Here is a 26,760-nt window from a genome sequence, read left to right as displayed (position 1 = left end):
AGCACGCGCGGTCCCAGCAGAGGTGCGGCGCGGGCGCCCGCGGAAAGGGGAGGGTGGAGAGGCGCGGGCTGGGCGGGGTCGGGGAGCCGGCGCGGGGAAGCTGTCCCTGAGGCGCCCGGCGCTCGGCCGAGCGAGGCGGCGGGGGTCTGAGCCCGCGAGCCGCGCGAGAGCGCCGAGGCCGCGGCGGCTGGAACAGGTGAGCGTCCGCGGGGCGGCGGGTCCCCGCCCTTCCCCGCGGGCGCGCCTCCTCCCAGCCAGCCTCCCGGCGCCGAGCTGCTCCGCGGCTCCCCTGGGTTTGGGCTTTTGCGCCTGGCAGCTGGCTTTTTTCCCCTCCCCTGTTTCTGCCTCTCCTTCTTCTTTTAGGTCGCTCCACCCCGCCCAGGATCCGGCGAAGGGGAACGGGCCGGGCTGCGGCTGCCAACTAGCGCCGGGTGCGTGTGTGCGAACTCCCGGAGCGGCGTCCCGCGCCCTGCCTCCGCCCTGCGCGGCGCGCGCTCCTCGCTCCCCGGGCCCGCGGCCTCCCCCGCAGCCCTTCCCCACTTTTCCCCCCTTTGGCAATCACATGGCATTTTAAGAATGCCGGAAAGATGGCGGTAGCGGCGGCGGCGGCGGCGGCGGCGGGGCCGAGCGGCGGGGGAGGCGGCCGGGCGCAGCGGAGCGGGCTGCTGGAAGTTTTGGTGCGGGATCGCTGGCACAAAGTTCTGGTGAACTTGAGCGAGGACGCCCTGGTTCTGAGCTGCGAGGAGGGCGCCGCGGCGTACAACGGCATCGGGACCGCCACCAATGGCTCGTTCTGCAGGGGCGCCGGCGGCGCGCAGCCCCCGGACTCGCCCGCCGGGGTCCGCACCGCCTTCACCGACCTGCCCGAGCAGGTGCCCGAGTCCATCTCCAACCAGAAGCGCGGCGTGAAGGTGCTGAAGCAGGAGCTGGGCGGGCTGGGCATCAGCATCAAGGGGGGCAAGGAGAACAAGATGCCCATCCTCATCAGCAAGATCTTCAAGGGGCTGGCGGCGGACCAGACCCAAGCCCTGTACGTGGGCGACGCCATCCTGTCCGTGAACGGAGCGGATCTGCGGGACGCCACCCACGACGAGGCGGTGCAGGCGCTGAAGCGCGCCGGCAAGGAGGTGCTGCTGGAAGGTAAGGGGTTAACGCCGCGCGGGCCGCGCACACACCCCCTCACCCTCCCGCCGCACCCTCACTCTCGCCCACGTGCGGACACAGCCCGGGGTTCCGGCGAGTGGGGGCGGCGGGGAGTTTGGACAACTTTACCCCACCTGGGGGCAACTTGTCCCCACGCTAGTCTTTGCCGGCTTGGACGCGGCAGGGGTGTGTGAAAGGGCTTGGCCAGCAGGGCTTCTTGGGCTACGTGGCAGGCACAGGGTCTTAGTGCCTAGTGCCCGGTGTCTCATTTTTACCCGCGGATAATCCAAGTGGAGCGTACCTAGGGGTAGGACGTGGAGCTGGAAAGGAGGGGCAGCCGTCCACGCTCCGGTGAGAGCCCACTGAACAGTAGCGACTCCCGAGAGTTCTGCTTTGGCACAGTTTTCCTCAGGAGCCTGGGCAATCCGGTGAAGAGGGTTCCGTCCCAAAGAGGACAGAGAGGAGGGGCAGTGTTTGAATGCTAAAACCCCATCACCCTTCCGGACTTCCCTCTTTCAGATTGGAAGCCGGTCTCACGCCGGGGACTTGTGCCAAGGGTTGGGTAGTGTGTTGCGTCTTTGTGCACAAGTTCCCTTCTGGTGCCAGGTGTTCGGCCGGTCAGTCTGGATTCCAGGCTGCTCCTCTGGGTGGAGGGTTGGGGAGGCAGTTTTTCTGCTTGCATTTTCCCGGGATTTTTCCCGAGTAGTGTGCAAACAGTTTTGCATTTTGAAACAGTTTCTCCTGAGTGTGAGGCGTCTTAGAGACGACTCTCTTGAGATCCTATGAGCCCAATCCCCTAGTTTTTCAAGTGAACGGAATAAGTAGCCGCATTACTGTGCCCTTTTGCTGTTAGAAGGGGCAGAAGGGCAATAGGGTATTAAGTGGGTAATCATTGTCCTTTCCCACTACGTCTGTATTTACTTGGCAATTGCCTCTCTGCCCCATAGCTTCCTTTGTACATACCTCCGTTAACACAAATATTATGCAATTATTTTTATCTATTTACCCAGCTTTCTGTAGATCTCGCTGTAGATTGAGTTGTCTTGGGTCTTTTATTTAGTTATGGGTCACCTCCCTTGAGTTTAGGTGCTCAATGATCTGCAAGCTGAGTGAATAAGTAAACGAACCCATAGCCACAGAAACAAGAGTGTTTCAACCCAGACCTTGTAAACTGGTGGTTGATTTAAATCCTAAATTAAGGACTTAAGTCAATTTCCTGCTCACCAGATGTGGTGCTGGGGTGTGAAACTGCGAAAGTTCAAAGTTGAGAAGCCAGCCTTGTTAACATGTGACGGCTGATGCAACTGTCTGGTACATGACAGTCCCACCTCCTGCCTAGAATCCAGAGGCTTCCCCCACCCCCACCATTATTTATCTAGAGGATTTGTGATGTCTTCATGTTTAATTGCTACCCTGGATCCAGAAAAGTGGAAGGCTATTTGCTTTGGTTTGATGATTAACACAAGTAAGCAGAAAAAAAGTTTTCTTGACTCAAGTGTGTTGGTTTGTGTGACAACGGGCAGGTGGGATCTGGGACAAGTGTGGTTTGGACTGTAAACCACTGCACACCTGCTCAGCTTGCAATATTTATCAGGGGGGACAAAAGGCAGGTCATTTCTGTTTCAAAGCACTGCCCTTCGTTACGACTCTTCTTCTCCTTGGTTTCCACTTAAAGAATAATGACTTAGCAATAGATTAAAAAAAAAAAAAAAAACCTCTCACCCAGAAAGAGGAAGGAAAGGTGACTCCCTGCAGTTGAAAATAAACTTAAAGAAAAAGAATCAAGCAGTTGTGTGACTTTCTGGATGCAGCAACTGAAGAGTGAGTTTTGTAAAAACCTCTAATGTGACATTCTTGCAACATGCCCTCCTGTGTTGCAGGTAGGACCTCTGAGGGAAGGCCTGTGGGCCTCCTAGACAGGAACCACCTGGGCTTTGGGCCACAACCTTCTTCCCAGCCTGAGTTTTTAGAGATCGGCGGCAATAAGAGAAGCAAGTAGAGGCCCCGCTCAAAACAATGTGTCTTGTTCTGAGTCAGTGTTGGTCCTAAGTGCAGGAGGTGTGATACTATACCATCAAAGCAAATATCACACACATATCCCTTCTTTTTTAGCTTGGACTAGTACATGGGTGACCAGCTGAAGGGGCAATCAGAGCCACCAGAAAGGCTTCTGAAATCACATATCTAGTTGCCCGTATCCTGAAATGCAATCTTGATTGCAGAATTTCTACAGAGGAATGGCTTCGTAGATGTAATCTGCTTGGACGAGAGGCTTAGGGAGATGTTTCAAAGATATGTTTATGTGGAAAATGCACAGTTTTTTACTTAGGTTGCTTTTTTTTTTCCCCTGGCCTGCCGATGGAGATTAGTCCTTTAACCACAGCCAATACGCACCCCATTACACGACGTGCGCCCCCTAGTGGAAAGTCGCTGCCGCTGCTAGTGAAACGCTCTGAAATGAAACGCTGAACCCCAAGTTTCAATCCCTGCCTTCCAGTTGTAGAATCTACCACAGAATTAACCTCCTTGAGCCTCAGTGTCTTCTGAAAAAAAAGGGAATAAAGAAACTCGGCTAGACCTTCTTACTTTACAGGGCTGTTGCATGGAGAGAAATCTGAGAATAAAAGAAAAACAAGACATGTATTAAATGACTGCTGTGATTAGTTATGTTGCCATTACATGAAATGAAGGTGAAATTGTCCTAAGGGATAGTCCTTTCCTCACACTGTACTAGACTTTATATTTCTTACTTTTAGTCTCCCTTTAGTGTTTTTATTATGAAACTGTAATGATAGGAGACCATTCCTCTGCGGGAAGGGAGTCATTACAATCGCTAACATTTGGTGAGCACTTATATGTTACAGGCTTTACTTGGATTTGTTCGTTACACTTTTAGTAACTCTGTGAGGCTAGTACTTGTTCCCTGTGGGCTATTTGCTTCAAATAAAATAGCTAGGAGGTTTCCAGGTCTGTCTCACTTAAAAGCTCATACAAGGGCATCTGGGTAGCTCAGTCGGTTACATGTCCGACTTCAGCTCAGGTCATGATCTCACAGCTTGTGGGTTCGAGCCCCACATCGGACTCTGTGCTGACAGCTCAGAGCCTGGAACCTGCTTCTGATTCTGTCTCTTTCTCTGCCCCTCCCCTGCTTGTACTCTGTGTATCTCTCCTTCTCTCAAAAGTAAACAAACAAATAAAAGCTCATACTTGTAACTTCTAGAGGAAATTGATACTCTGCGTTTCTCCTTCAACTATATACTTAAGTTGGTTGAAGTTCCTCAGTTATTAGGCTCAAGATGTTCTTCCTCACTCCTCAAATATGCTGAAGTGCTTGGGACAGCCTTGAGCAGGAAAAGCCATTGTGTGGGCTACTCAAAAGGGAGGGACAGAAAAGAGGATTGAGTCTAAAAACCTTAATGCACTAAGTGTATGGCTCAACTTCACAACAAGGCAGGGCCTCTATCATTGAACACATGGCCAACAAGGAGACTAAATTGTAATTCAAACTGAAAATAAAGAGTGAATAGACAGGGCCAGCTAAGTCAGTGTTTAGCCAAATATTCATCAAAGTTAAGGTCAGGTATCTTCACATTATGAACTCATTTCCTATTTTAGGGGGTAAGATCAGGGACCCTACATTCAGCCACGCAAATATTGAACCCCATAATGCCAGGGGACGCCATGTACATGGTGTACAATGAGAATGGCACCCTGTGGAGTTGGGCAGGGTACAGCTGCATGAATATCCTTGGTAGTTCTGGGTCAGGGGAGGGGTGAATTTTTTGCCCTGAGATTGGTAGCAAAATAGTAATTTGGAATCTATCGACCTTTTTGTGACTGAAACTAATAAAATTAGTTTCTCCATAACTTTGTCCAGATTGAGGAGTACAGAATGTTCTGGAAGACACATATTGGGGTATGGAAGGTAGGGGTGGGGGGATGAACAGAATCATATCCGGGGCCAAAAGGTATCCTCCAGAACTGATCCAGAAGAGATGGAAACTCAGAGAAGGTCAGAGACTGTTGTTGACATGAACCTTGTCCGTCAAAGCTCCTCCCCCAGTACTGCTCCCAGGAATGCTTGGCTATTGAGATCATCTAAAATGTCACTTGCACAGTCACTTCCCTTAGTGGTGGAAGTGGGAATGGCAGGGCAGGGAGATGGGGCACAAGGTAGAGGCAGTGGTTTTGTTGCCATGAAATTTCAGAATTGGATGAGAATTTGAACTTTAAAGAATCTTACTTTATTTAGGATGTACAGATCCTTAAAGATTACCCAACCTCTGGAATTAAGAGTCTTGAAACTTGGGCTCTTATATTGTAACTAATAGTTACTCTTTTCACAAGATGCTTTAACTTGTTAGGCCTGGACTTTCTTCACTGGGAAGCTAAGGAGCTAGGTTAAGGTATCCCTAAACATTATTTCACCTCACATTCTATAAATTAAGACCCAACACACTTTTAATAAGAAACCTTTCTAACACCGCTTTTATTTTTACGAAATGAATTTCATAAATAATAAAATCTGACTGTAGTTTACATTTAAAAATCAGCATAATGCCCTATTAACATTAATAAAATGGAGAAATGAGTAAATCTTTTTAAGTTTATTTATTTGTTTTGAGACAGAGAGAAAGAAAGAGTGGGGGGGGGGGCAGAGAGAGAGTACTCTGCTGACAGCAGAGAGCCCGAAGTGACGCTAAAACTCACGAACCGAGAGATCATGTGACCTGAGCCGAAGTTGTACATTTAACTGACTGGGCCTCATGGATAAATTATTTTGAAAAAAGTTTCAACTGATAAATGCGTAGTACAACTACACCAGAGGTCTGCATGAGTGAGGTAGATACAAGTACCTGAATGTAAAATCACCATCAATGAATAGCTACAACTGAAGGTGGCTAGGGGTGTGTGGTGTCATTTGGGATCTGGAAGAATCTTGCACTGTGAAGGGCTGCCTCAGATGTTGCAAGATGTCTAGCTTCCCTGGCTCCTATCACTAAATGCTAGGAATATGCCACTGCCACTCCCCTGGACCCCCAAAATGCCTCCATAAATATCTGAACTGCTACTGAGAAGGGCTATTTTGACCCTCCAGCCTCTTGAGAACATTCGATAAGAATACTGATTCTGGGGGCGCCTGTGTGGGTCAGTGGCTTAAGCGTCCGACTTCAGCTCAGGTCATGATTTTGCCATTCATGAGTTCGGGGCCCCGCGTCGGGTTCTGGGCTGACAGCACAGAGCCTGGAGCCTGGTTTGGATTCTGTGTCTCCCTCTCTTTCTGTCCCTTCCCTGCTCACACTCTGTCTCTCTCAATAAATATGTAAAAAATAAATAAATAAATAAATAAATAAATAAACAAACAAACAAACATAAAAAAAAGAATACCGGTTCTGCTTTACCACTTTATACAGTAGTCCCCTTATCCTGGGTGTTGCTTTCCACGGTTTCAGTTTCGCAAGGTTCACCACGGCCTGGAAGAAGATGATCTTCCTCTGACATAGTGTCAGAGGGTCAGTAGTAGCCTAACGCTCTGTCACAATGCATGCATCCTTCACCTCACTTCATCCCATCACGTAGGCATGCTATCATTTCCCGTCATCACAGGAAGGGCAAGTACAGGACAGTAAGATATGTTGAGAGAGAGAAAGACCACATTCACATAGCTTTTATGGTAGTGATTGATATAATTGTTCTATTTTATTATTAGGTATTGTTGTTAATCTCTTACTGTGCCTAATTTATCAATTAAGCTTTATCATAGGTGTGTATGTATAGGAGAAAAACACAGTCTATATAAGGTTCAGTACAGTCTGTGGTTTCAGGCGTCCACAGGGGGTCTTGGAACATATCCTCTGCCGGGCACAGCAGTACCTAACCTTTTGCAAACTCTTTACAGATGTAATAAGAGCTAACATTTATATAATATTTACATCATGCCAGATGCTGTTCTAAGCACTTCACATGGACTAAATCATTGGGGTCTCCCAGTAACCCAATATGATTAGAATGTCTGCTTTATAGATGAGAAAACTGAGGCACAGATCATTTAAGTCACTTGCCACTGAAACAGTGAATAAATGCTGCTGCTGAGATGTAGACACAGGCCTTATCGCTTTGGATCTTCATAAACAGACTCAGGCGATGAGCAGATTAGGGGTGCTTAACCTCAGTTTATTGATTAGGAGAGTGAAGCTCCTTGGTGGCTCAGTTGGTTAAGTGTCAGACTCTGGATTTTGGCTCCGGTCATAATCTCAGGTCATGATCTCACAGTTGTGAGATTGAGCCCTGTGTGGGGCTCTGCATGGAGTGTAGAGCCTGCCTAAGACGCTCTCCTTCCCTCTCCCTCTGCCCCTCCCCTGCTTGCGTGCATGGTGTGATCTCTCTGTCTCTCACAAATAGATAGATAGGTAGATAGATAGATAGATAGATAGATAGATAGATAGATAGATAGATAGAAAAAAATAAAAAGGAGAGTAAAGCTCCAACAGGTCCCATGATTTGTCCTGTTTAGGTCTTCTACTTTCTTGTCTGGTGTATTAGTTTTCTATTGCTGCTCTAACAAATTTCCCAAAACCTTAGTAAATTAAAAGACAAATTTATTATCTTGTGTTTTGTTTTTTTTTTAAGTCAGAAGTCTGATGCAGATCTCAATGAGCCAAAATCAGGGTATCCACAGTGCTGAATTCCTTTCTGGAGACCCTAAAAGAGAATCTGTCCCCTTTCTTTTTCCAGAAGCTTCTAGAGACTACTCAAATGCTTTAGCTCATGGCTCCCTTACATTTTTTAAGCCTGGTAGCAACTTGGATCTTTCTCAAACTGAAACAGTCCAACCTCCATTCTGCCTTCTCCTTGCATTTTTAAGGATTTGTGATTACCATGGTCACCCTAAAATAATCCAGGACAATTTCCCTATTTTAAATATATTTTAAATTAGAATTTCCCTGATTAGCAACCTTAATTCACCTTGCAACCCTAATTCCTCTTTGCCATGCAAGGTAACATATGGTTGGGATCTGGAGACTAGGATGTGGGCATCTTGGGAGTGGGGGTAGGGGACATTTTTTCTGCCTGGTACATCTGGTTTGGTGAAGTTATAATGGTACAGAGTTCCCAGGTAGCACTTCAAGAATATCCTCAACCGTGTAAAGGATCATGTCCTGTCACACTGCAAAGGAGTTCCTCACTTATTCATTTATTTACCCATCTAACAGGTAACTTACGGAGTATCTTCCATGGGATACCACTAGGGCATTGCCCTCAAGGAACAATATTATGGTGACAGATGCCAATAAGCACCATGCAGGCAGGTACAGGATGGAGCAAAAAGTGCTGTAGCAAGGTCATCATGGGATGCTGTGTGCTGTGGTAGCCTATGGGAAGGGCATCTGGCCCGTTCTTGGACAGGTCTACGGAAGGCAAAAGTCTCAAGGCAGCCCAACAAAGAGCATGGCTATCAGCTGTCGCTCAATGTCAGTAGGTGGGAGGAATGTGACCTTCAGACCTTGTTAAGGGGCAGGAAGGAAAAAAGACCAGAGAATTGAGCAGGAATCAAGGCTTCTAGGCCTTATGATAGGGTTGGATTTCATTCTCAGGGTGAAGTGTTGTAAGTAGGAAAATGTCATGCTGGGTTTCACATTTCAAGAAGATAATTCGCCCGAGCCATGCGTCTATTGTAAGGTGGGCAGGGCTCTAGTGACGTGACCCAGCTTCGTGTGCTCACCTGGCAGCACCAGTGTTCAGACACTTCACCCTGAGTTATGCTTAGGGGCACCTTCCCCAGCAAGGCTTAGGTTTATAAGGTGACTTCACTCACATCATGATGTTATCACTAGGTCAACCCTGTGTGGATCATTGGACTACTGGTCTAAGGATCCTTTTCTGTATAGGAGGAAATGGAGGTGCTAGAGATGAGGTGACTGGCCTGCGGTTACCTTGTAGATGAGGGAGCTGGACATCAGATTATCTAATACCCATCCAGTTCTTCCTACTGCATACTACACAAAGTCAAGACATTGTACAGTGGACACAATGAAGTCTTAGAGGTATAAGGCATGGCCTCTGATTTCAGGGAGTTGACAGTTATTAAGGAAGTAGGGCATTTGAGGATGATTGTAAAGTTTTTGAGATTAGTCGTACAAATTGTGTGATCTATAGCATCTATAGCATAGTACCTGGCACACCTTAGGCTGATTTTAAAATGTCTTGGGGCGCCTGGGTGGCGCAGTCGGTTAAGCGTCCGACTTCAGCTCAGGTCACGATCTCGCGGTCCGTGAGTTCGAGCCCCATGTCGGGCTCTGGGCTGATGGCTCAGAGCCTGAAGCCTGTTTCCGATTCTGTGTCTCCCTCTCTCTCTGCCCCTCCCCCGTTCATGCTCTGTCTGTCTCTGTCTCAAAAATAAATAAATGTTAAAAAAAAAAATTTAAATGTCTTAGGAAGCAAAAAATAGGACAGACAGAAGGGAGGAAGAAGGGAAGGAGAGAGTGAGTGGGGGAATCAGGGAGTGAGAAGGGAAGGACAGACAGCAAGGTAGGAAGGGAGGGGGGAGGGAAAGTAATTTGGGGACTTAGTGACTTTCTCTGATGACTCCCCTCCTCCAGCACTCATGCTACTGGACGTGGTGATGATACACATTTGGCATCCGACAATGAAGACTATGCCTTGGTCTGTAGAGCAGAATTATGGAAGTCACTTTATAGAGTTGGGAGGCACGTACTTAACATAGACCGGTCTTGAAAGACAGAAGAGGAGCCAGACATGATTTTAAAAGTTATTGGGAAATGTAATTATCCTTCTAATGTTATAACCACCTTTCCTTTGCCCCCCTGTAGCTCAGGGACCTACAAGTCTGAATATGTTAAGAACACTTTCTACCTGGAGAGATGAAAACTGTCTGCTTAGATATTTTAATTGTTTCTTTTTTAAAGCTTACGCATCAGTGTGAGAATTCAGACTGTATTCTTTATCAGGAAGCCAGTCAGAATGGTCTTTCAATTCTGTATTCCTGTATTCCTGCCGTGGTGGGGAATGCTCTTCATGTCCCTTGATGCTTGTAGCACTCACCCCATGGAGTGCCAATCAAAAATAACTCACCGCACAGGGCTCCGCATTTGTGAAAGGCATCTAGCCGAAGCTACCATTGGTCTGTTTGGTGATGGGAAATTCTTCTCTGGCAGCTAGAATTCTCTGGCCTACTGAGACTTCTGTTTCAAACGATGCATTTCAAAGCAGATAATGTTAAAGAAAAGACAGAATTTCCCCCTGCATTTATACTGAGAGTTTTATATACCATACCTCATTACCTACTTCAGTGGCTTTGATCTATAATAATAGCTTGCCTTTAGCTCTGGCCCGCAGATCCAGACTTAAGAGAAAGTATGAAACACACACCACGAAGTAAATGTCCTAACAGACCCATGCAAATGAGCCCCACTCCCAAAGTGGGGTAGAGAAGATGGAATAGTGGTTATAATGGGAATTAAAATGATGCCCCATACTTTAGCTCAGTGCTTTTGAAACTACTTCTTCCTGTGATTTGAAGCATCATTCTCAGCTTGTTGAGAAGTGTGGGAAGCTCCACCTCAAACTCGACTGGTTGCTCAGTGTGTCTGCAGCTAACCTACCCAGTTCATGTGCTTGCTGTTCAAACTGGCCTTGTTTCTTCTCACTGCAGTTTCTTTCCCAGAGGAGTAGAATGCAGTGGTTTAGAGGGAGGGTCTTGGAGTTACCCAGCGTGGGCTTACATTCTTGTTCTATCTCTTTCTCACTGTGTGAGCTTGAGCAAGTTACTTAACAACAAGCCTCAATTTCTTAATCAGTAGGTTTATTGTGAGGGCTAGAGTAATTATGTATGTAAAGTGGTTAGCTCATTGCCTGGAATATAGTAAGCACTAAATATTTTCCAACTGTATAACATGTCACATTGCATGCTTAGCTAAGTACTATTTGCACACAGAGGTCTTAAGCATACAAGTGAAATGATGGGTTCAATCATATGTTACATAAAGACTTTGGGGGGGGGGACACAAAGGACAGTTTGGGATTTGCTATGGTAGGGAACTGAAGGATGCAACTGATGGCCTAGGAGAGTTGGTTTGCCTTGTAGGGGTGAATTATGATCCCACAAGGGTGTATTTCATTGATGATTTTTAGTAGCATCAGATGTTTTCCATCAAACAGATCACAGTGTAGGCTGCTGTGGTTTTTGGTGGGCAAATGTGAACTTTGTCTTAAAATGCTGGTATGCAGGAACATGCAAAAAAGTGTTTTGTAAAGGGAAAGTGGGCAAGTAAGGATTTAACTTACACAGCAAAATTCAAAATTCTTTGAAAATTTGTCTAGTGCTTATAGGGGTGTGGAGCTCTTACTGGCCAAAAGAAACCCAAAAGTTTCTTTTGTTAAAATGTGGGGGGTGCCTGGGTGGCTTAGTCGGTTGAAGTCCAACTCTTGATTTCAGCTCAGGTCATGGTCTCAGGGTCGTGGGATCCAGCCCCTCTGTGCTGAGTGTGGAGCCTGCTTAAGATTCTCTCTCTCTCTCTCTCTCTCTCTCTCTCTCTCTCTCTCTCTCCCTCCCCCCCTCCCCCTCTCCCCCCCTCCCTCCCTCCCTCACTCTCGGCCCCTCTTCCTCGCTCACACATGCACTCTTTCTCTCTCAAATTAAAAAAAAAAAAAAAAGAGGTGAAATATTTATATAGGTGTTACTAAGCCAGCATTATACTTTAGTTTTTTATGGTTTTAATTTAATGCTGTATTTCATGGAATCTAAGAGACAATCCAGTGGAATTGTATCTGTACCCTCAAAAAAATATAATGTTTAAGATGGGGTGTCTAATGGGATACCTGCTTAAAGTTTTGATGTAAGGGACTATCTCTTCAATGCAGGGATAAGTGAAAAATAAACCCATCACACAGAAAGGGACAACAAAGAAACTCACACATATCAGATTTAGCCCTGGTAGAAGGCAGAAAAAATATATCTGCTAAGATTTTGAATGGCAAGTCGGTTCTACTAAATATGTAGGTCTGAATGTAGTGTCAGTGTGAGTTAAAAAAAACAAAAAACAAAAAACAAAACTTAGGCAGATAATTTAAAGTGGTTTCAGATTGGGAGGGCCCCTGATGAATGATAGGAGTGGTTGTAAATTCTGTCTACAAGAATTCAGCTTCCATCTGGGCCTCCAGCGATTTTAAGGCACATTCCCCAAATCAGAAATGATAAAATGTGAAAAAAAAATGGGCAGTTTAGATTGATGAGAGTTGGGGTATTATAGTCACATAACTAGTTATTAAAATAATTTTTCTGCTAATGTTTGTAAGGTGAGGACCTTGTCAGTAGATTGAAGGAAAAATCTATAGAGGGATGAGATGAAATTCCTTTTCTTCTGAAATAGAACAGTCCAGAGAGAGACAGGTGTGGAGTAATAAATTACATTTACATATATTACAAGTATATTCTATAATAATAATAATAATAATAATTTATATTTATAAGTAATATAAACGCTGTAGCGGAACTTGTGGAATATCTGAAGGTACTAAGGATACCTGGAGTGGAAAAGAATGCTTCACAGAAGAGGTAACTTGTACAGTAGGGTGATCTAAGCAAAGTGAAGTTTAAAGTGTAGGTAATTACTTGGCTGTTTGCGACCCTGCATTTCAAATACTTTCATCTGAAAGCTTTTAATCTGCAATAAAAATCAAAGTTAATGATTTTTCTCTTTTGCTTCCAATATCCATATATTGTCCTCTGTTCTCTACTTCACGTTTAGAATTTATCTAAACCAGGGGCGCCTGGGTGGCTCAGTCAGTTAAGCATTGGACTCTTGACTTCAGCTCAGGCCATGAACTCATGGTTCATGAGTTCAAGCCCCACATCAGGCTCTGCTCTGGCAGCACAGAGCCTGCTTGGGATGCTCTTGTCCTCACTCTCTGCCCCTCCCCGACTCACTGTCTTTCTCTCTCTCTCAAAAGAAATAAGAATAAACTAAAAAAAAAAAAGAATTTGTCTAAATCAAAATAATATATGCAAAAAAATAATATGTGTTTATAACCTTCCTTTGTGCACCCTACCCCATACCTTCTGTGTTGTCCCCCAGAATATTAGAATACATATTTTAATTAATAACTTAATGATTTTTATTAAAAATATTTTAATAGAAGTATAGGTATATTATACTTATAATATTAGAATATATTTCTAATCCTAATATATATAGAAATATATAGTCTAATACTCCAAATAATATGCCTATACTGCTACTTCTTCATATATCAGTTTTAGCCACTATTGACAGAATTAGTGATCATGTCAATATTGTTCCATTTTGTAGCCATGTAATAGTCAATGATCAGGTTTCTTGCAGTTACTCACAGCTTTTCTTTTTTTTCCATTTGCTTCATTTTCTTCATTTTCTTTTCTTTTTATTTTTTATTTAAAAAATCTTTTCGGGGAGCACCTGGGTGGCTCAGTCGGTTAAATGTCCGACTTCGGCTCAGGTCATGATCTCATAGTTCGTGAGTTCGAGCCTCACATCAGGCTCTGTGCTGACAGTTTAGACCCTGGAGTCTACTTTGGATTCTGTGTCTCCCTCTCTCTTTCTGCCCCTCCCCTGCTCATGCTCTGTCTCTGTCTCAAAAATAAATAAAAACATTAAAATTAAATAAATGAAAAATAAAAAAAAAATTAACGTTTATGTATTATTGAAAGACAGAGAGAGTCAGAGCATGAGCAGGGGAGAGGCAGAGGGAGAGGGAGACACAGAATCCGAAGCAACCTCCAAGCTCTGAGCTGTCAGCACAGAGCCTGATGCAGGGCTTGAATTCATAAGCTGTGAGATCATGACCTGAGCCAAAGTTGGATGCCTAACTGAGTAAGCCCCCCAGGAGCCTCCCCTTTTTTTTAAAGAGAGAGAGAGAGTGCATGGGCAGAGGGAGAAGGAGAGAGAGAATCTTATGTAGGTTCCACGCCCAGCGTGGAGCCGGACATGGGGCTTGATGTCATGAACTGTGAGATCGAGACCTGAGCTGAAACCAAGAGTCAGACACTTAACCAACTGAGCCACCCAGTCACCCCTTGCTTCATTTTCTTATACCTGTCTGTACATTTTTTTCCCCTGAAGCAGCACTATGTTTATCAAATATCTAGGAAATTTGTTCTTTTTCAAATGCTCATATATGTTGAATCCCGCACACATTCTGTTTATTTTCCCACCCTGCTGCTGTGGACTGGTTCTCTCTTGGTCTGGCGCATGGCCGTCTTCCTCAAGCCATCCTGGGCTTTCTTTTCTGTCACCTTCACTTGTGGTTTACTCCCTAGTTTTGCTGGACAACATTCATCAGTAGCTTCCTGAGAAAGAACGTGTGGGAGGCAAATAGTTGAAAATATCTTTAATCTGTTCTCTCACTGGACTGATACTTTGGGTGTGATAGGCTGAGTGAGCATTTTTCCCTTGGTAGTTTTCAGAGTGTGCGAGAAGCCTTTCTGCTATGAGAAGTCTCACTCTTCTTTACATGTGACCTGTTTTTTTCTTTTGTTCTGGAAACTTCTAATTTTTCTTTTTATCACTGATATTCTGAGTTATAAGTAGCGATTGGCCTTGGTGTGGAAGTTTTGTTAATCAATTTTCTAAGACCTTGATAGGTACAGGTAGGCTAAAGCTGTGGTTCCCAAACTATGTGCCAAGGTGTTGTAGGTCGCCCGAGTGAACTCACAAGAGTGCCAGGGAATATTCTGAAATTTTGAGGAAAACATAGCAACATCTGTTGGCCACTAGGCGAACCATTAACTGGAGACTTAATATTAGATTGCTACATTCCTTCCATGATGTCAATATCTTTGCAGAACTGGGTTTTCTGCAGTTGCCATGATTTCAAAACACACACACACACACACACACACACACACACACACAAACAAAAACAAGTACCACACAAATCAAAACATACTTTGGAACAGGAAATGAGGGTGGCAGTATTCAATATGATTTCTAGGTTTGAGAAGTTGTATAGTGCCCAGAAGTTACTAAGTTTTTAGGACATAAAGAGTCCTTTAAGTAGTTTGGATTTAACTACTTAAAACACTGAATTGGAAGGTATCTCTTTGGGCCTAGGCGTGTCATGAAAAAGTTACTGAGACATTACGTGTGTCATTTAATGAGTAGACTGGGACCTGTATTCTGAAGAATCTTACACTTCAGTTCTGGAACATTTTCTTGTTTGATTTCTTTGATCATTCCTCTCCTCCATTTTCTTTGCTTCCTGTGCATAGAAATTCTTTTGGTTGGGTGTTGGACCCTCTGTATTGACACATCAAGCTGATTTGTGTCGTCTTGTTGGTTTTTCTCCAGTTTTCCTTCTCTGTTTACTTTTGTTCTTTTTCATGGAGAATTACTAGATTTTTATCTGCAATGCTTGTATTGATTTTTTTTCATCCATCATATCACTAAGGTCCAAGAATATTTTCTTATTCTCACTGTTCATTTTTTAAATAGCATCCTCTTGTATTGTGGATGCGACGACATCTTTGCTGATCTCTCTGAGCGTATTAATAGTTTTTTGAAGGGTTTTTTTTCACTAGTATTGACTCATGTCTCCAAGTTCCTTTCTCTGTGCTTCAATTTTCAGTGTGTTATGCATAGCTAATAGTTTCATCTATTTTGAGATTTGTTCCATTTTTGTATTCCCCTAGAGGCAGAACCTGAGCTGAGGATCTCAGGGCAAGAAGTTGATTTGGGATACAAGCCCAAGAAGCACTGGTGGTGGAGTAGGAACACGAGATAGTAAAGGGAATGAGCCCATAAAGGCCCCGCTGTGGACCACTCAGTCACTGTGGCACTTAGCGTATTTTCACCTGACATGGGAGGAAGCAGATAAAACTTACTCAGCAACTCTCCACCCATCGTTTTGTTAAGGGCTACTGTTGGGGGCGTTACCTCTCTGGTACTTCTGTTTGGCATCTCTATGAGGGCACAAGGCTCCTCTGCCAAAAAAATGGCCCTGGGCAGAGAAGTGCGGGTAATCACTGGAAGCAACCTTCTGCGCGTAGACTTGACTACAGAGGAGACATGGTCTAACTTAGGCTCCAGCAGAGCCACATGGCCTAATTTAAAAGTGTTCAGAGGAAATCCTAGTGGAAGATGGACTGCACTCAGTTCTAGACACATTTCCATCACAAGTCTTTTCTGAAGGCTGGTTCAGGCATGATCAAGATTGAGTATACTGTCCTCGGAAAGCTTTGCAAAGCAAAATGTTGGCTACCTATACCTGACTTTTAATTTCTTTAAGTGTATGGTTGGTAGAGAGTCTTGCAGATCCAGTGAGTTGATTGCAGTTTCTGTGAGTAGATGATGCACGAGTTAGATTAATTGAGCCAAAGGGGAGTATTGTGTTTCTCAACCTCAGTCCTATTGACATTTTGAACCAGATAAGTCCGGCCATGAGTGACGTAGACAAACTACCTGGGCAATAGCCTCACCTGCCTAGAACTCCGTTTTCTCATTGATAACATGGGGGTGACAACAGTACTTTCATTATAGGCCTGAGGGGGGAGTTTAAAAAGTTAATACAGAACTCAATACAGGATCCAGCACAAAGAGTTCAAAGTGTGGTGGCTATTCGTATGCTATTTTTGTCTATTTGTCTTTCTCCACTAGACTGTATGACTCCAGGAGAAGGGATCAGATCTTTTCCATCTTAAAACTTGAGCGAACTGAAGACAATTGACCCGTTGGCAGTTGTCTGTTGGTCATTAGCCATGGCAGGATTTGGGCAAAAGTAAGAAATAAACAGCTTCAGTTGGTGAGATTTATTGACTGTAAAATAATGTACATGGCCTTGGGTCAACAGCTACTCAAGAATGTCTTCAGGCAATAGGCCTTTCTTATATCAATCCCCAGTTGAAAGAGGGGCTAAGTTAACAAAGCCAGGTGATTCTGTCTTTTAAAACTTGAAAAATCGAATATTGCAATGGATTTGATAGTTTTCAAATATTTTAAAATTTTTAACATTTTTATATGGGTACATTTTATTTTGAGTTTATAATTCATGTCACAGAATCATTATTTCTCATTTTTCCAGAAAATGTACTCTCCACAAATTTGCCTCAGTAATAATGAAATGACAGGAGACCATGTTCCTAGGATGGTATGCGTATCAATCTGTATCTGTCAGGGAAAAGTAATTAATGTAACTTGATAACCGCTCCAAGAGCTCAGTTAAGTTGTGTATTCTTTGAAAAGCCCATAAAGCCTGGAAGAATTATCTGAAAGAAGAAACCTTTTAAAGAAGGGATCTCAGAGTCTGATTTGTAACATTCCACTCTCAGTTACTTTATCGTTGCTGGATGTGTTCATATTTATATATGTGTGTGCATATAATATAAAATACACACAAAAATATTCTTTGGGAAAATCGAAAGCTTCCCCGATATAGTTGTAGAGACAGAACTTGCATAGAAAAGACATATGAGAGCTTTGCTAAAGGAATGATATAGGTAGTAAATGCTATACATATAATGAGGGAGGGTTCTGAAAGTGGGAGACAGCCAGGAATGATTCTGCAGAGCCAGGACAGGACCTGAACTGGACCTGGAATAAGTCTTTCTAGTCTGCCGTCTGCCGCTGCCTGCTTCCAGGCTGTGTGAGAACAGCATGCTTGCCATGCAGACCAACTTTTACCTGTCCACTCGCCAGCCCTTCCCACCGGTGTGGAATGGACAGATCCTTGAGGCAGGACCCAGGCCCTGGGAGCTTCCCCTGTCAAACACCCTGCCTGTCAGTTTTCACATACAGACCTGTGTTGTTGGGTTTTGGATTCCCTCTCCAGTCTTTCTAACACCTGTACAGATTCACCCCCATTACATGTTGAACATGTCCCCTCCAAATTCATATGTTGAAGTGCTTACCCCCTAGTACCTTAGAATGTGGCATCTGGAAATAGGGTCATTGCGGATGTGATTGGTTCAGGTGAGGTGACACTGGAGTAGGGTGAGCTGCCAGTCCAATATGACTTCTATCCTTATAAAGAGGGGAAATTTGGACACAGACATCACACACAGAGAACAACATATGAACATGAAGGCGGAGATTGGCATGATGAATCTATAAGCCAAGACACTCTAAAGATTGCCAGGAAACCATCTCAAGTTGGAGGAGGCCTGGAGGAGACTCGCCTTCACAGCAGGAACCGATCTGCCGACACTTTGCCTTCCGACTCCTGGCCTTCAGAACTGGGAGAGAAGGCTTCTATGGTTTAAGCCACCCAGTTTGTGGCACTTTGTTATAGCAGCCCGAGCAAAATATTACACCTCCTATGGAAGGCTTTGGATACATTTCATAAAAATTTGGCAAGGAGTTTGGGGAGTGAGCAAATAGTAATTGAAATTTAGCACATTTTTTTTTCTTTTTGTCAAATGTCTAATGAGACCATCTGTCTTTACTGAGTGACTGAATGTTCAGATGCATTTCTCTAGGTGTATGAGTCAGCCCTGAAAGGGCTAGGTTGTTACAGGTTATTGTGGTGCATACAGCACTGCTAAATTTTGTTCTCATGCATGTCTGCCTCGCCATAGGACTGTTCCTTGGGAGCAGTTTCTCTGATTTTTGTGTGAGTCAAAACTTGATATCCATGCTCCTAAAATCAATCTAGTTTCCAAAATCTTCACATGTTGGCTTACTGGATAAAAGACAGTTATTTGATATAAATAATTTTTCTAAGTATAAATATGTCCTAAATATATCCAGGGATGTACTTAGGCTAAAAAAAATATTTGTCAAATTTAACTGGGCATCCTACATTTTTAGGTGCTTGAGCTGGTAACCATATTTACATGTTTTTCAAAACTGTAGCCTTGTAGCCAGCCAGTGACAAAACCATGAGTCAGTAGAGACAGACTAATCAGAGGGTGGATCATTGAAAATGGTTTTGTAAAGATAAAAGTAAACCAAGAAGATGCTCCGAAGGTGTAGCTGAGGCCACTGAAGGAAGGTGTGATTTCTTCTTTGAAGACTTTGTTCCTCATCCCCAATTTTAGAAGGACCAGAGTTTGGAACAGCAGCTAAGAAATGGGGGCAAGGGACAGGAATAAGATGACAGTAAATCTAGAATCAGCATGGACTGAATTACTAATAAAAAATAATATTACCAACAGGACCCGAAGCAGTTATCATCTGAAAATTAAAGAATTTGCATCTTGATGCTACACCTATAAAACTAATTAACAAGGTTGTTATTGACAAGAGCCCTTTTATATTTTTACTCTTTCTTTCTAGTGCCACAAAGTACATATTTTTATATACTCCCATATATATAACATATACTATAGTATACTATACATAGATATATACAACATAGACTGTACTGTATGTGGTTTATTGGTTTCTTGTCTGTCTCCTTCATTCACAGCTATATTCCCAATGCTTAGAGGATTACATGGAACTCACTGGACACTCAATAAATACTAGTTGAAAAGGAGTGCCTGTGTGGTGCAGTCGGTTAAGTGTCCGACTCTTGAACTTGGCTCAGGTCATGACCTTACAGTTCATGAATTCAAGCCCTGCATTGGGTTCTGTGCTGATGGCTCAGAGCCTGCTTGGGATTCTGTCTCTCCTTCTCTCTCCCTGTCCCCTGCTTGTGCTCTCTCTCTCTCTCTCAAAATAAATAAATAACCTTAAAAAAAAATACTAGTTGAATGGATGTACCAACCAATAGCTTTCTTTAACTTAAGGCTTTACAGATTACCTCCAGTTAATTTGAAAGAAAGGGTTTACCTACCAGCTTTCTATGGGAAGGTCTGAGAAAGTTCTTCTATTGTGAATAACTTGGAGCCTGAGAGCCATGGTAAGAGAAGTTTAGATGGGGCGAGATCCTCTTTTCAGAAATTTCCAGCATTCCATTGGAAATTATTGAATCACATCAGGCTTCAGGACATTGTATGGTGTAAAGGACTTCTTGAAGTCTTTACAGCTTGCTCACTGGTGGTGAAGTTGACCTTCTTCATACTGAATTCACCAGCTGTTTACTCACTCTTCTGGTTTGATTCACGAAGGGAAAAAGAGGCATGTGAAAAGACAGTTGCATTTCCTGGATCTTAACCTATTATCGTAAGAACTATACCCAGTTGCAGGGGTTTTTTTCTTTCCACACCTTAAATTTTTTTTTTATTATGCTTGACCTATATTAAAAGTAAGTTGAAGCACATATTTATCATTGCGAAATACAGTGTGAGCTAGTCACACTTACAAAAGTTCTTTCATGTGGTGCAAATAACAAATACATGGAGATGAAAAAAAACTTTTTTTTTCATTGTTGTTCTTTGGCAACAGCATTAAAATTCAGATTAAATCTTTGATTGTTAATGTGTTCTAGAATCTTGTAAATAGGATTGTTTTTAATCACCTTAGAAAAATCGGTATTTGACTAGTTAAAACAATGTAGGGTTTGAAGTTAAATAGCTGATTTGCACAATAACTTGGATCCTGACTACCCAAATCTTTATAACTCCAATTGTCAGAAGCCTAGGATTGGGGTGGGGAGAGAAAAAGAAGTTTTTGAACCAGAGGTGGTCCCTCGAGTGGAACACTTGATAGATTGTGTGCTGATAGGTTACATTTGGGGACAGCATTGGTTCATGGGCAGCCTATGTCCTCTGTCTCAGATCCCAACCTGCCTTATCTTTTTAGCAGCATGATTAGAAGTGGTTGCTGCAATTGCTATGGAAAAATACACCAGGAGGTTATCATATTTAATGTTTCAGAAAACTTCCTTCTGAAGGCGATAACAGTATTTCTTAATCACTGTGCCGTTGGGCAAGCACAGGTGTGTTGCATACCGTTAAATCACTCTATCCTTAGGACATAATGTTGTTCTTTGAAAGTATTTGCCTCTCCTTCTACCTTTTTCCTCCAACCCCCTCTTTATGCCAAAGAAAGCACATTTCCCAGACTTATTCTCCACACCCAGCAAGGTATTCTTTAGAAATCCTGAGTGATTTTTTTTTTTTTAACTCATTCCACCCCAGTGACATCTCCAAGCTCAGGATGCATGTTTCTTACTCATTTTTGGTCCGCACATATTTAAAACAAATTTTTTTTTTAATGTTTACTTATTTTTGAGAGACAGAGTGCAAGTGGGGGAGGGGCAGAGAGAGAGAGGGAGACACAGAATTTGAAGCAGGCTCCAGGCTCTGAGCTGTCAGCGCAGAGCCTGACATGGGGCTCGACCTCGTGAACTGTGAGATCCTGACCTGACCCAAAGTCCATTGCTTAACCGGCTGAGCCACCCAAGCGCCCCTTGGTCTGCACATATTGACTGAGCATCTCCTATGTTCTGCGTATTAAAGCAGATTCCAGAGATAGAAGCATATTAACAAAGCACCTCCCCTTTGTCAAGGTGCTTACAAGACATTGGGGAAGGTGCTTTGTAGAGAGGCCACGTTCTTCTCTTTTCTTCCATTTGAGTTTGCATTGCACTGAATCAGGGAGAACCATGGTAGGAGAAATCATTTAACCCTAGTAATAAAAAAGGTGGGTTGGAATTCTATTTCAGTCAGTTTTGGTTAAATTCAAGGTAGGAGTCTTAAAAGGCAAGTGATAAAAAGTAGAGGACTTCTCTCATGAGCCAGGTCAGAAACATTTTGTAATGCCAGCTTCCTTTTCATTTTAACTGCAGCATAAAACACAAATCTTTGGTCTGCCATCTGAACCTGCTACAATTTTAGCCTCAACCTACTTTCTGCATTTCCAGGTAAACACTATGCCGTGGCTAAATTATCCTACTTCTTACCTCCTGGAAACACTGTACAATATAGGACCCGCCTCAGTGCTTGGCTGGCAGCAGGCGATTAGTAAGGATTTGGAGGATGAATGAATGAATATGAATGTATATATTTCGTCTTCCATCCTGTTCTTTAACATCATTTTTCACAGCATTTTGTGCGTAGAGCATTCCAATTACAAATTTCTGACAGAGAAGGAATCTGATTGGTGTGACCTGGGTCAGGTGTCCCTCCTTTGTCCAGATAGCTGTGTCCAGTAAATCAGACCACATGGCCAGGTACTCACTCAGTGGGGATTCTAAGCACATTCTCTGGGAAGGGTGTCATGAGTATGACTTACCACACCTCTAAATAGCTTAAGGGGCAGAATTCATTGAGAGATTATAGTGGTTCAAATACCTGGAAGGGGCTGTAGGAAACAAGGAGTTTGCTAACTTTTCTTCCTTCCCTGTGAAGGTGAACACAGGTCGAAGGAGTGACCAGAACAGGAAGGAGTTAACAAAGGAAGTGGTATTTTCAGGGCAAAGCCAGGCTTCCGTCAGGGTAAGTAGAAGGAGGAGGAGGAAGTGTTCGAAAAAAAGATTAAAGATAAGGAGAAAGAATTTTTTTCATGATAAAGCACAAATCATTTCATTTTATTCTTTAATTCCAAGTATTGACATATTTTTTCTTATTATCTCATTATGATTGTATAGGCATTTACTGAATACACAATCAAATGTGTAATATTGCTTTTATTTTAAACAATGCATTCCAGTTCTAAACAGTAATGTCTATACATTTGAGGAAAGGAACCCACTTTTAGGTTAGAATTTGCCAATAATTTTTGAATGATTCTGTGAAAAGTGAGCAAATGAATGGAGTCAGTGAAAACCGACTAAGCGTGAGAAATAGGTACATTTGGAAAATGATCAGTTTTATAGCATTTACTCTCATGAGAAATATTTGCTCGTCTCAAGTTTGCTGCCAGCACTTGTTTTCAAAGTTAGCCCAGATCAGTTATATATACAATTGCTTATTTTAGGAGAACAATTGATAAGACAGATCAAATACGAGGAAAATTTTTCCCTTTTAAGTTTCCTGTGATGTGTCCTTGCTGTGAAGCCCCTCAGTAGATTTGACTAGAAATCAAAAGGAACTTGTTATCCTGATTTTTCTTTCTCAGTGAAAAGCAAACGGTAAATATCATGGTTGAATGAAAAAATAAATTGGATTTTAAAATTTTATGTGTGTGTTTCCCCAGTTTAAGCTTCCCCAGCTTTATTCAGCTGGATGGTTATAATTGACAAGGCCCCTTAAAATGTGACATATGCATCTGAGGGTTAAACCTTTTAATGTAGTTATTAGGTGAACTCTTTTACCTTACTGGATGATGACTTTGTTGTATAACATTTGTTATGTTTATGATAATAACATTGTGTGTATGTGTGTAAATGTATACATAATTATTTATAATTTATTATCACTTTGATCCTAAAACATCCTAGAGTATATATTCACTTAGAGGAGATAATATTATGGTGAGCATTCTCCATTTTATTTAGTGGAGGATTCAAAAATAGGTCATGTAAAATGAATTTCTAACCAGTAAATCTTGTTTTCCAATTGATTTTAAGTTTTAATGGGATATATTCCCTGAAAAAAAATATTTAGTAAACTTTATAAATGTTTGGGGAAAGGCCTCAGTGATTTGATCATCTCTATAAATGTTTGGGGAAAGGCTTCAGTGACTTGATCATCTCCTAGTGTTAGGGGTTAAGTTATGCCCACCCATTCATATGTTTAAGTCCTAACCCCATGGTACCTTAGAAGATGCCCTTATTTGCAAACTGAGCTGTTGCAGATGTAATCAGTTAAGATGAGGTCATAGTGAACTAGGGTGAGCCCATAATCCAATATCACTTATAAAATTCTTCTAGAAAGGGAAATTTGGACATGCAGCCATGCACAGACCACACTAAGGGACTCAGAGCGAAGTTGGTTATCTACCAGTCATCGAGAGAGTCCAAGAACACAGCCCTCAGTGGAAACCAACCCTGTAGAATCCATGATTTTGGACTTCTGGGCTCCAGAACTGGAAGACGATACATGTCTGTTGCTAAAGCCACCCAGTTTGTGATATTTTGTTACAGGAGCTCCAGCAGATTGATACACTTGGCCAGGTAGAGGTGGTCTTACCGGGTGCCCCCAACCCCCCCAACCCCCCCCCCCCCCACTGCCATGGGTCCTCCTTCCCTAGAAGCTGACTTTTTGGAAACCAATTCCATATTCCAGCCTCTGGAGTTTTGTTTCTTCTTTGTAACATTTATAATGTTTAATAAGGCTGAGCTGTGATAGAATAATTGTCCAGGAGGGCCCATAGCATAGTCTGCAAATTCCTGAATAAGAATAAAACCATTCCCTATTTTGTGAAATTCATAAAAAGAGGCAGGTTGGGAGTCCGTGGATCAAAAAGACTTAGGAGAGCGGCTGAATTCTTGCTTTGGCCGTACATTTTCTGGCCTTAGGTACACGCTTAACTTGTCTGGATCTGAGTCTTTTTATCTGTGTAATAGAAGATAATCTCTTTTTGCTTTGTGCATGTAAATCCAAAACTCTATATTACACAAGATGAAGTAAGCATACATGTAATAATAACATTTAAATGCTTTTTCTCACTTTCCTGTTATCCAAATAAAGATGCTATTCGTTAAAGAAAAAAAAAGTGCAAAGTACAGAATGTCTTATAACGAAAAACACAGTCTCCCCAGCCACCCCCACTCTCCCCGGCTCCCGGCCCACTTCCCAGGGGAAACCACGTTTAACAGTTTCCATATTTAGCTCTTTCAGTGGTTACCATCCTAACTGTAATAATATGCTTATGCTACATTTCCTTGATGATCAACTCTAGACATTATCTCTTCACTCCCCACCACTTACTAGTTTTCAAGTGAAGAATCACTGATTCAGCAGACATTCCTGATAGCCTGTAGGTCAACAGGCCTCTTTAGGGCTCTCACTCTCTGTGGATCTAATTTGAGAAAAGAACGTTAGCTTCACAGTCAGAGGGAAACTGGGGATGTGATGATTTCCACGGGGCATAACACAAAGACAGCAAGAGTTTGATTTAATTACTCAAGCTCAAATTGGGCCTGTGTTGTTATGTTTTTGCTCTTTTTATATTTTTCTGTCTGCATATATTTATTTTAAATAAAATAAAACACAAACTGAACTTAGAATATCCTATGTCACGTTTATAAAAAGAAAAACGTCTATCCTAATAGCTTATAATCCAGTACCTTGAAAAAACTAAGAGATGTTTGACAGATAAGAAGCTTTTTCTTCAGTCTTAAGTACTAACCGAACTGCTGTTGAGAGTGCCAGTAGATGGTCATTTGTGGCACCAGCTTGATTTGGTTTTTCAGTTCACCCCTTCCAGAAAATTGCGGTTGGTTATCCAAAGAGTAAGACACGGAGCTGACAAAACCATTACTGTTTCTTGGAAACACAGCATCTCTGCCGTTCAGATCTTTCTGGAAATGCTGTTAAGGAAATGACTTTGACTTATAATTTACAAACCTCTTTGTTATCCATGATGACAGTAAGATACACCACACAGGGTTTTCATGTTCACTGCTTGGGGTTCCTTTGAGCCCGTTTCAAATAATCTGACACACGTCTGCTGCCTCCTCTCTGGCCCTTGATCAGATTGGATGTCTTCCCAGCACTGATGTTAATGGAGTCTCGGACTTAACTATTACACTTACTATGGCCACAGATCAATGTCTGCAAATGGGACAAATCAATTTGGTGATGGGGTGAAAGACATGTAGAAGGAGTTGTGTGTCAATGCTTTTTGCTCTTTACCAGCCCTCTTCCTCCCTCTTGCCTTGTTGACTTCATAATAGCAGTGTTTCCTCATTCTCCTGCTCTGCCACTTACCTTTTTTCACCAGGTCATTGTCTGCCATGTGCCTCAACTAGGCTTTGGGAAGGATCTGTCTGTATCTGCTTCTTTTCTACTTCCATGGTTTCACCTGTCACTTATCTGCACACAACTCTGAAATCCCTTTCTCGAGCTGATGCCTCTATCCTGAACTTCAGGAAGGCCCACTGGACACTCTTACGTGAATGAAGTTTCTCAAATATGGTATGCCCGCACACGGTCCTCTTTCACTTTCCTGCTCAAACGTACCTCCTCCAATGCCCCTTAACTGGGCAACAGACTCCCACTTTTCCCCACTGACCCAAACCAGGAAACTGAGGCTCAGGTGCTTGTTCCTGCCTGTCTCTCAGAGTTCTGTTCACTGTCCCCATGCAGGTAGCAAATCTTATGCTTCTGTCTGTGCCCACTGCTCTTGTCCTCATCGGGACTTTCCATCCTGTTTCTCGACTGTAGCAATGTCTTCATAGTTGCCTTGTCACTCATCAGCCTCTCTAATCCTCCATTTTCAAATTTTATTTTCGGCCACAACTCTTTCACTTATTAGAAGTTGTGATCATGTCATTTTCCTGTTCAGAAATCCTTGGCTGTGTCCCTAGTGACATCACGATATAAGTGAAACTTTATAGCCTGACATCTACCACTTTTTCGTCTGTCCCCACTGGGCTTCATTCAATATAATGCATCCAGGGCCCCTTGTGGAGCCTGGTGCATAGTAGAGGCCTGAAGAATACATGAATAATGAATAAAGGGAAGATTGAGTGAATAAATGAAAGAATGACTCAACAGATATTGAGCCTGCCAAACATACCTGTCTCCTGCTGCCAGGAAAACTAGTTCCCTCCTTCTAAAAGGAGTGAAATTCTATTCAATATGTCATTTTGTGAAGTTTTTCATGGCGATCTAGTCTCAGTTTCCTCCCAGTT

General features: G+C 42.9%; 1 protein-coding gene across 1 annotated transcript in view; it reads left to right on the top strand.

Annotated features, from left to right (window-relative positions):
- Positions 1-213: 213 nt before the first annotated feature.
- Positions 214-26,760, top strand: part of SNTB1 (syntrophin beta 1) — a 236,364-nt gene continuing 209,817 nt past the window's right edge. Inside the window, exon 1 of the mRNA XM_047074137.1 lies at positions 214-1,140. Within this exon, the coding sequence (XP_046930093.1) occupies positions 588-1,140 (553 nt within the window). The 5' untranslated portion in view covers positions 214-587. The remainder of the gene's footprint in view (positions 1,141-26,760) is intronic.

This window comes from Lynx rufus, unplaced genomic scaffold (genome assembly GCF_022079265.1).
Source record: "Lynx rufus isolate CCGP_SWC_20201006 ecotype Redwood Valley unplaced genomic scaffold, mLynRuf1.p SCAF_12, whole genome shotgun sequence".
Taxonomy (NCBI): domain Eukaryota; kingdom Metazoa; phylum Chordata; class Mammalia; order Carnivora; family Felidae; genus Lynx; species Lynx rufus.
This window is presented reverse-complemented; position numbering and strand designations above follow the sequence as displayed.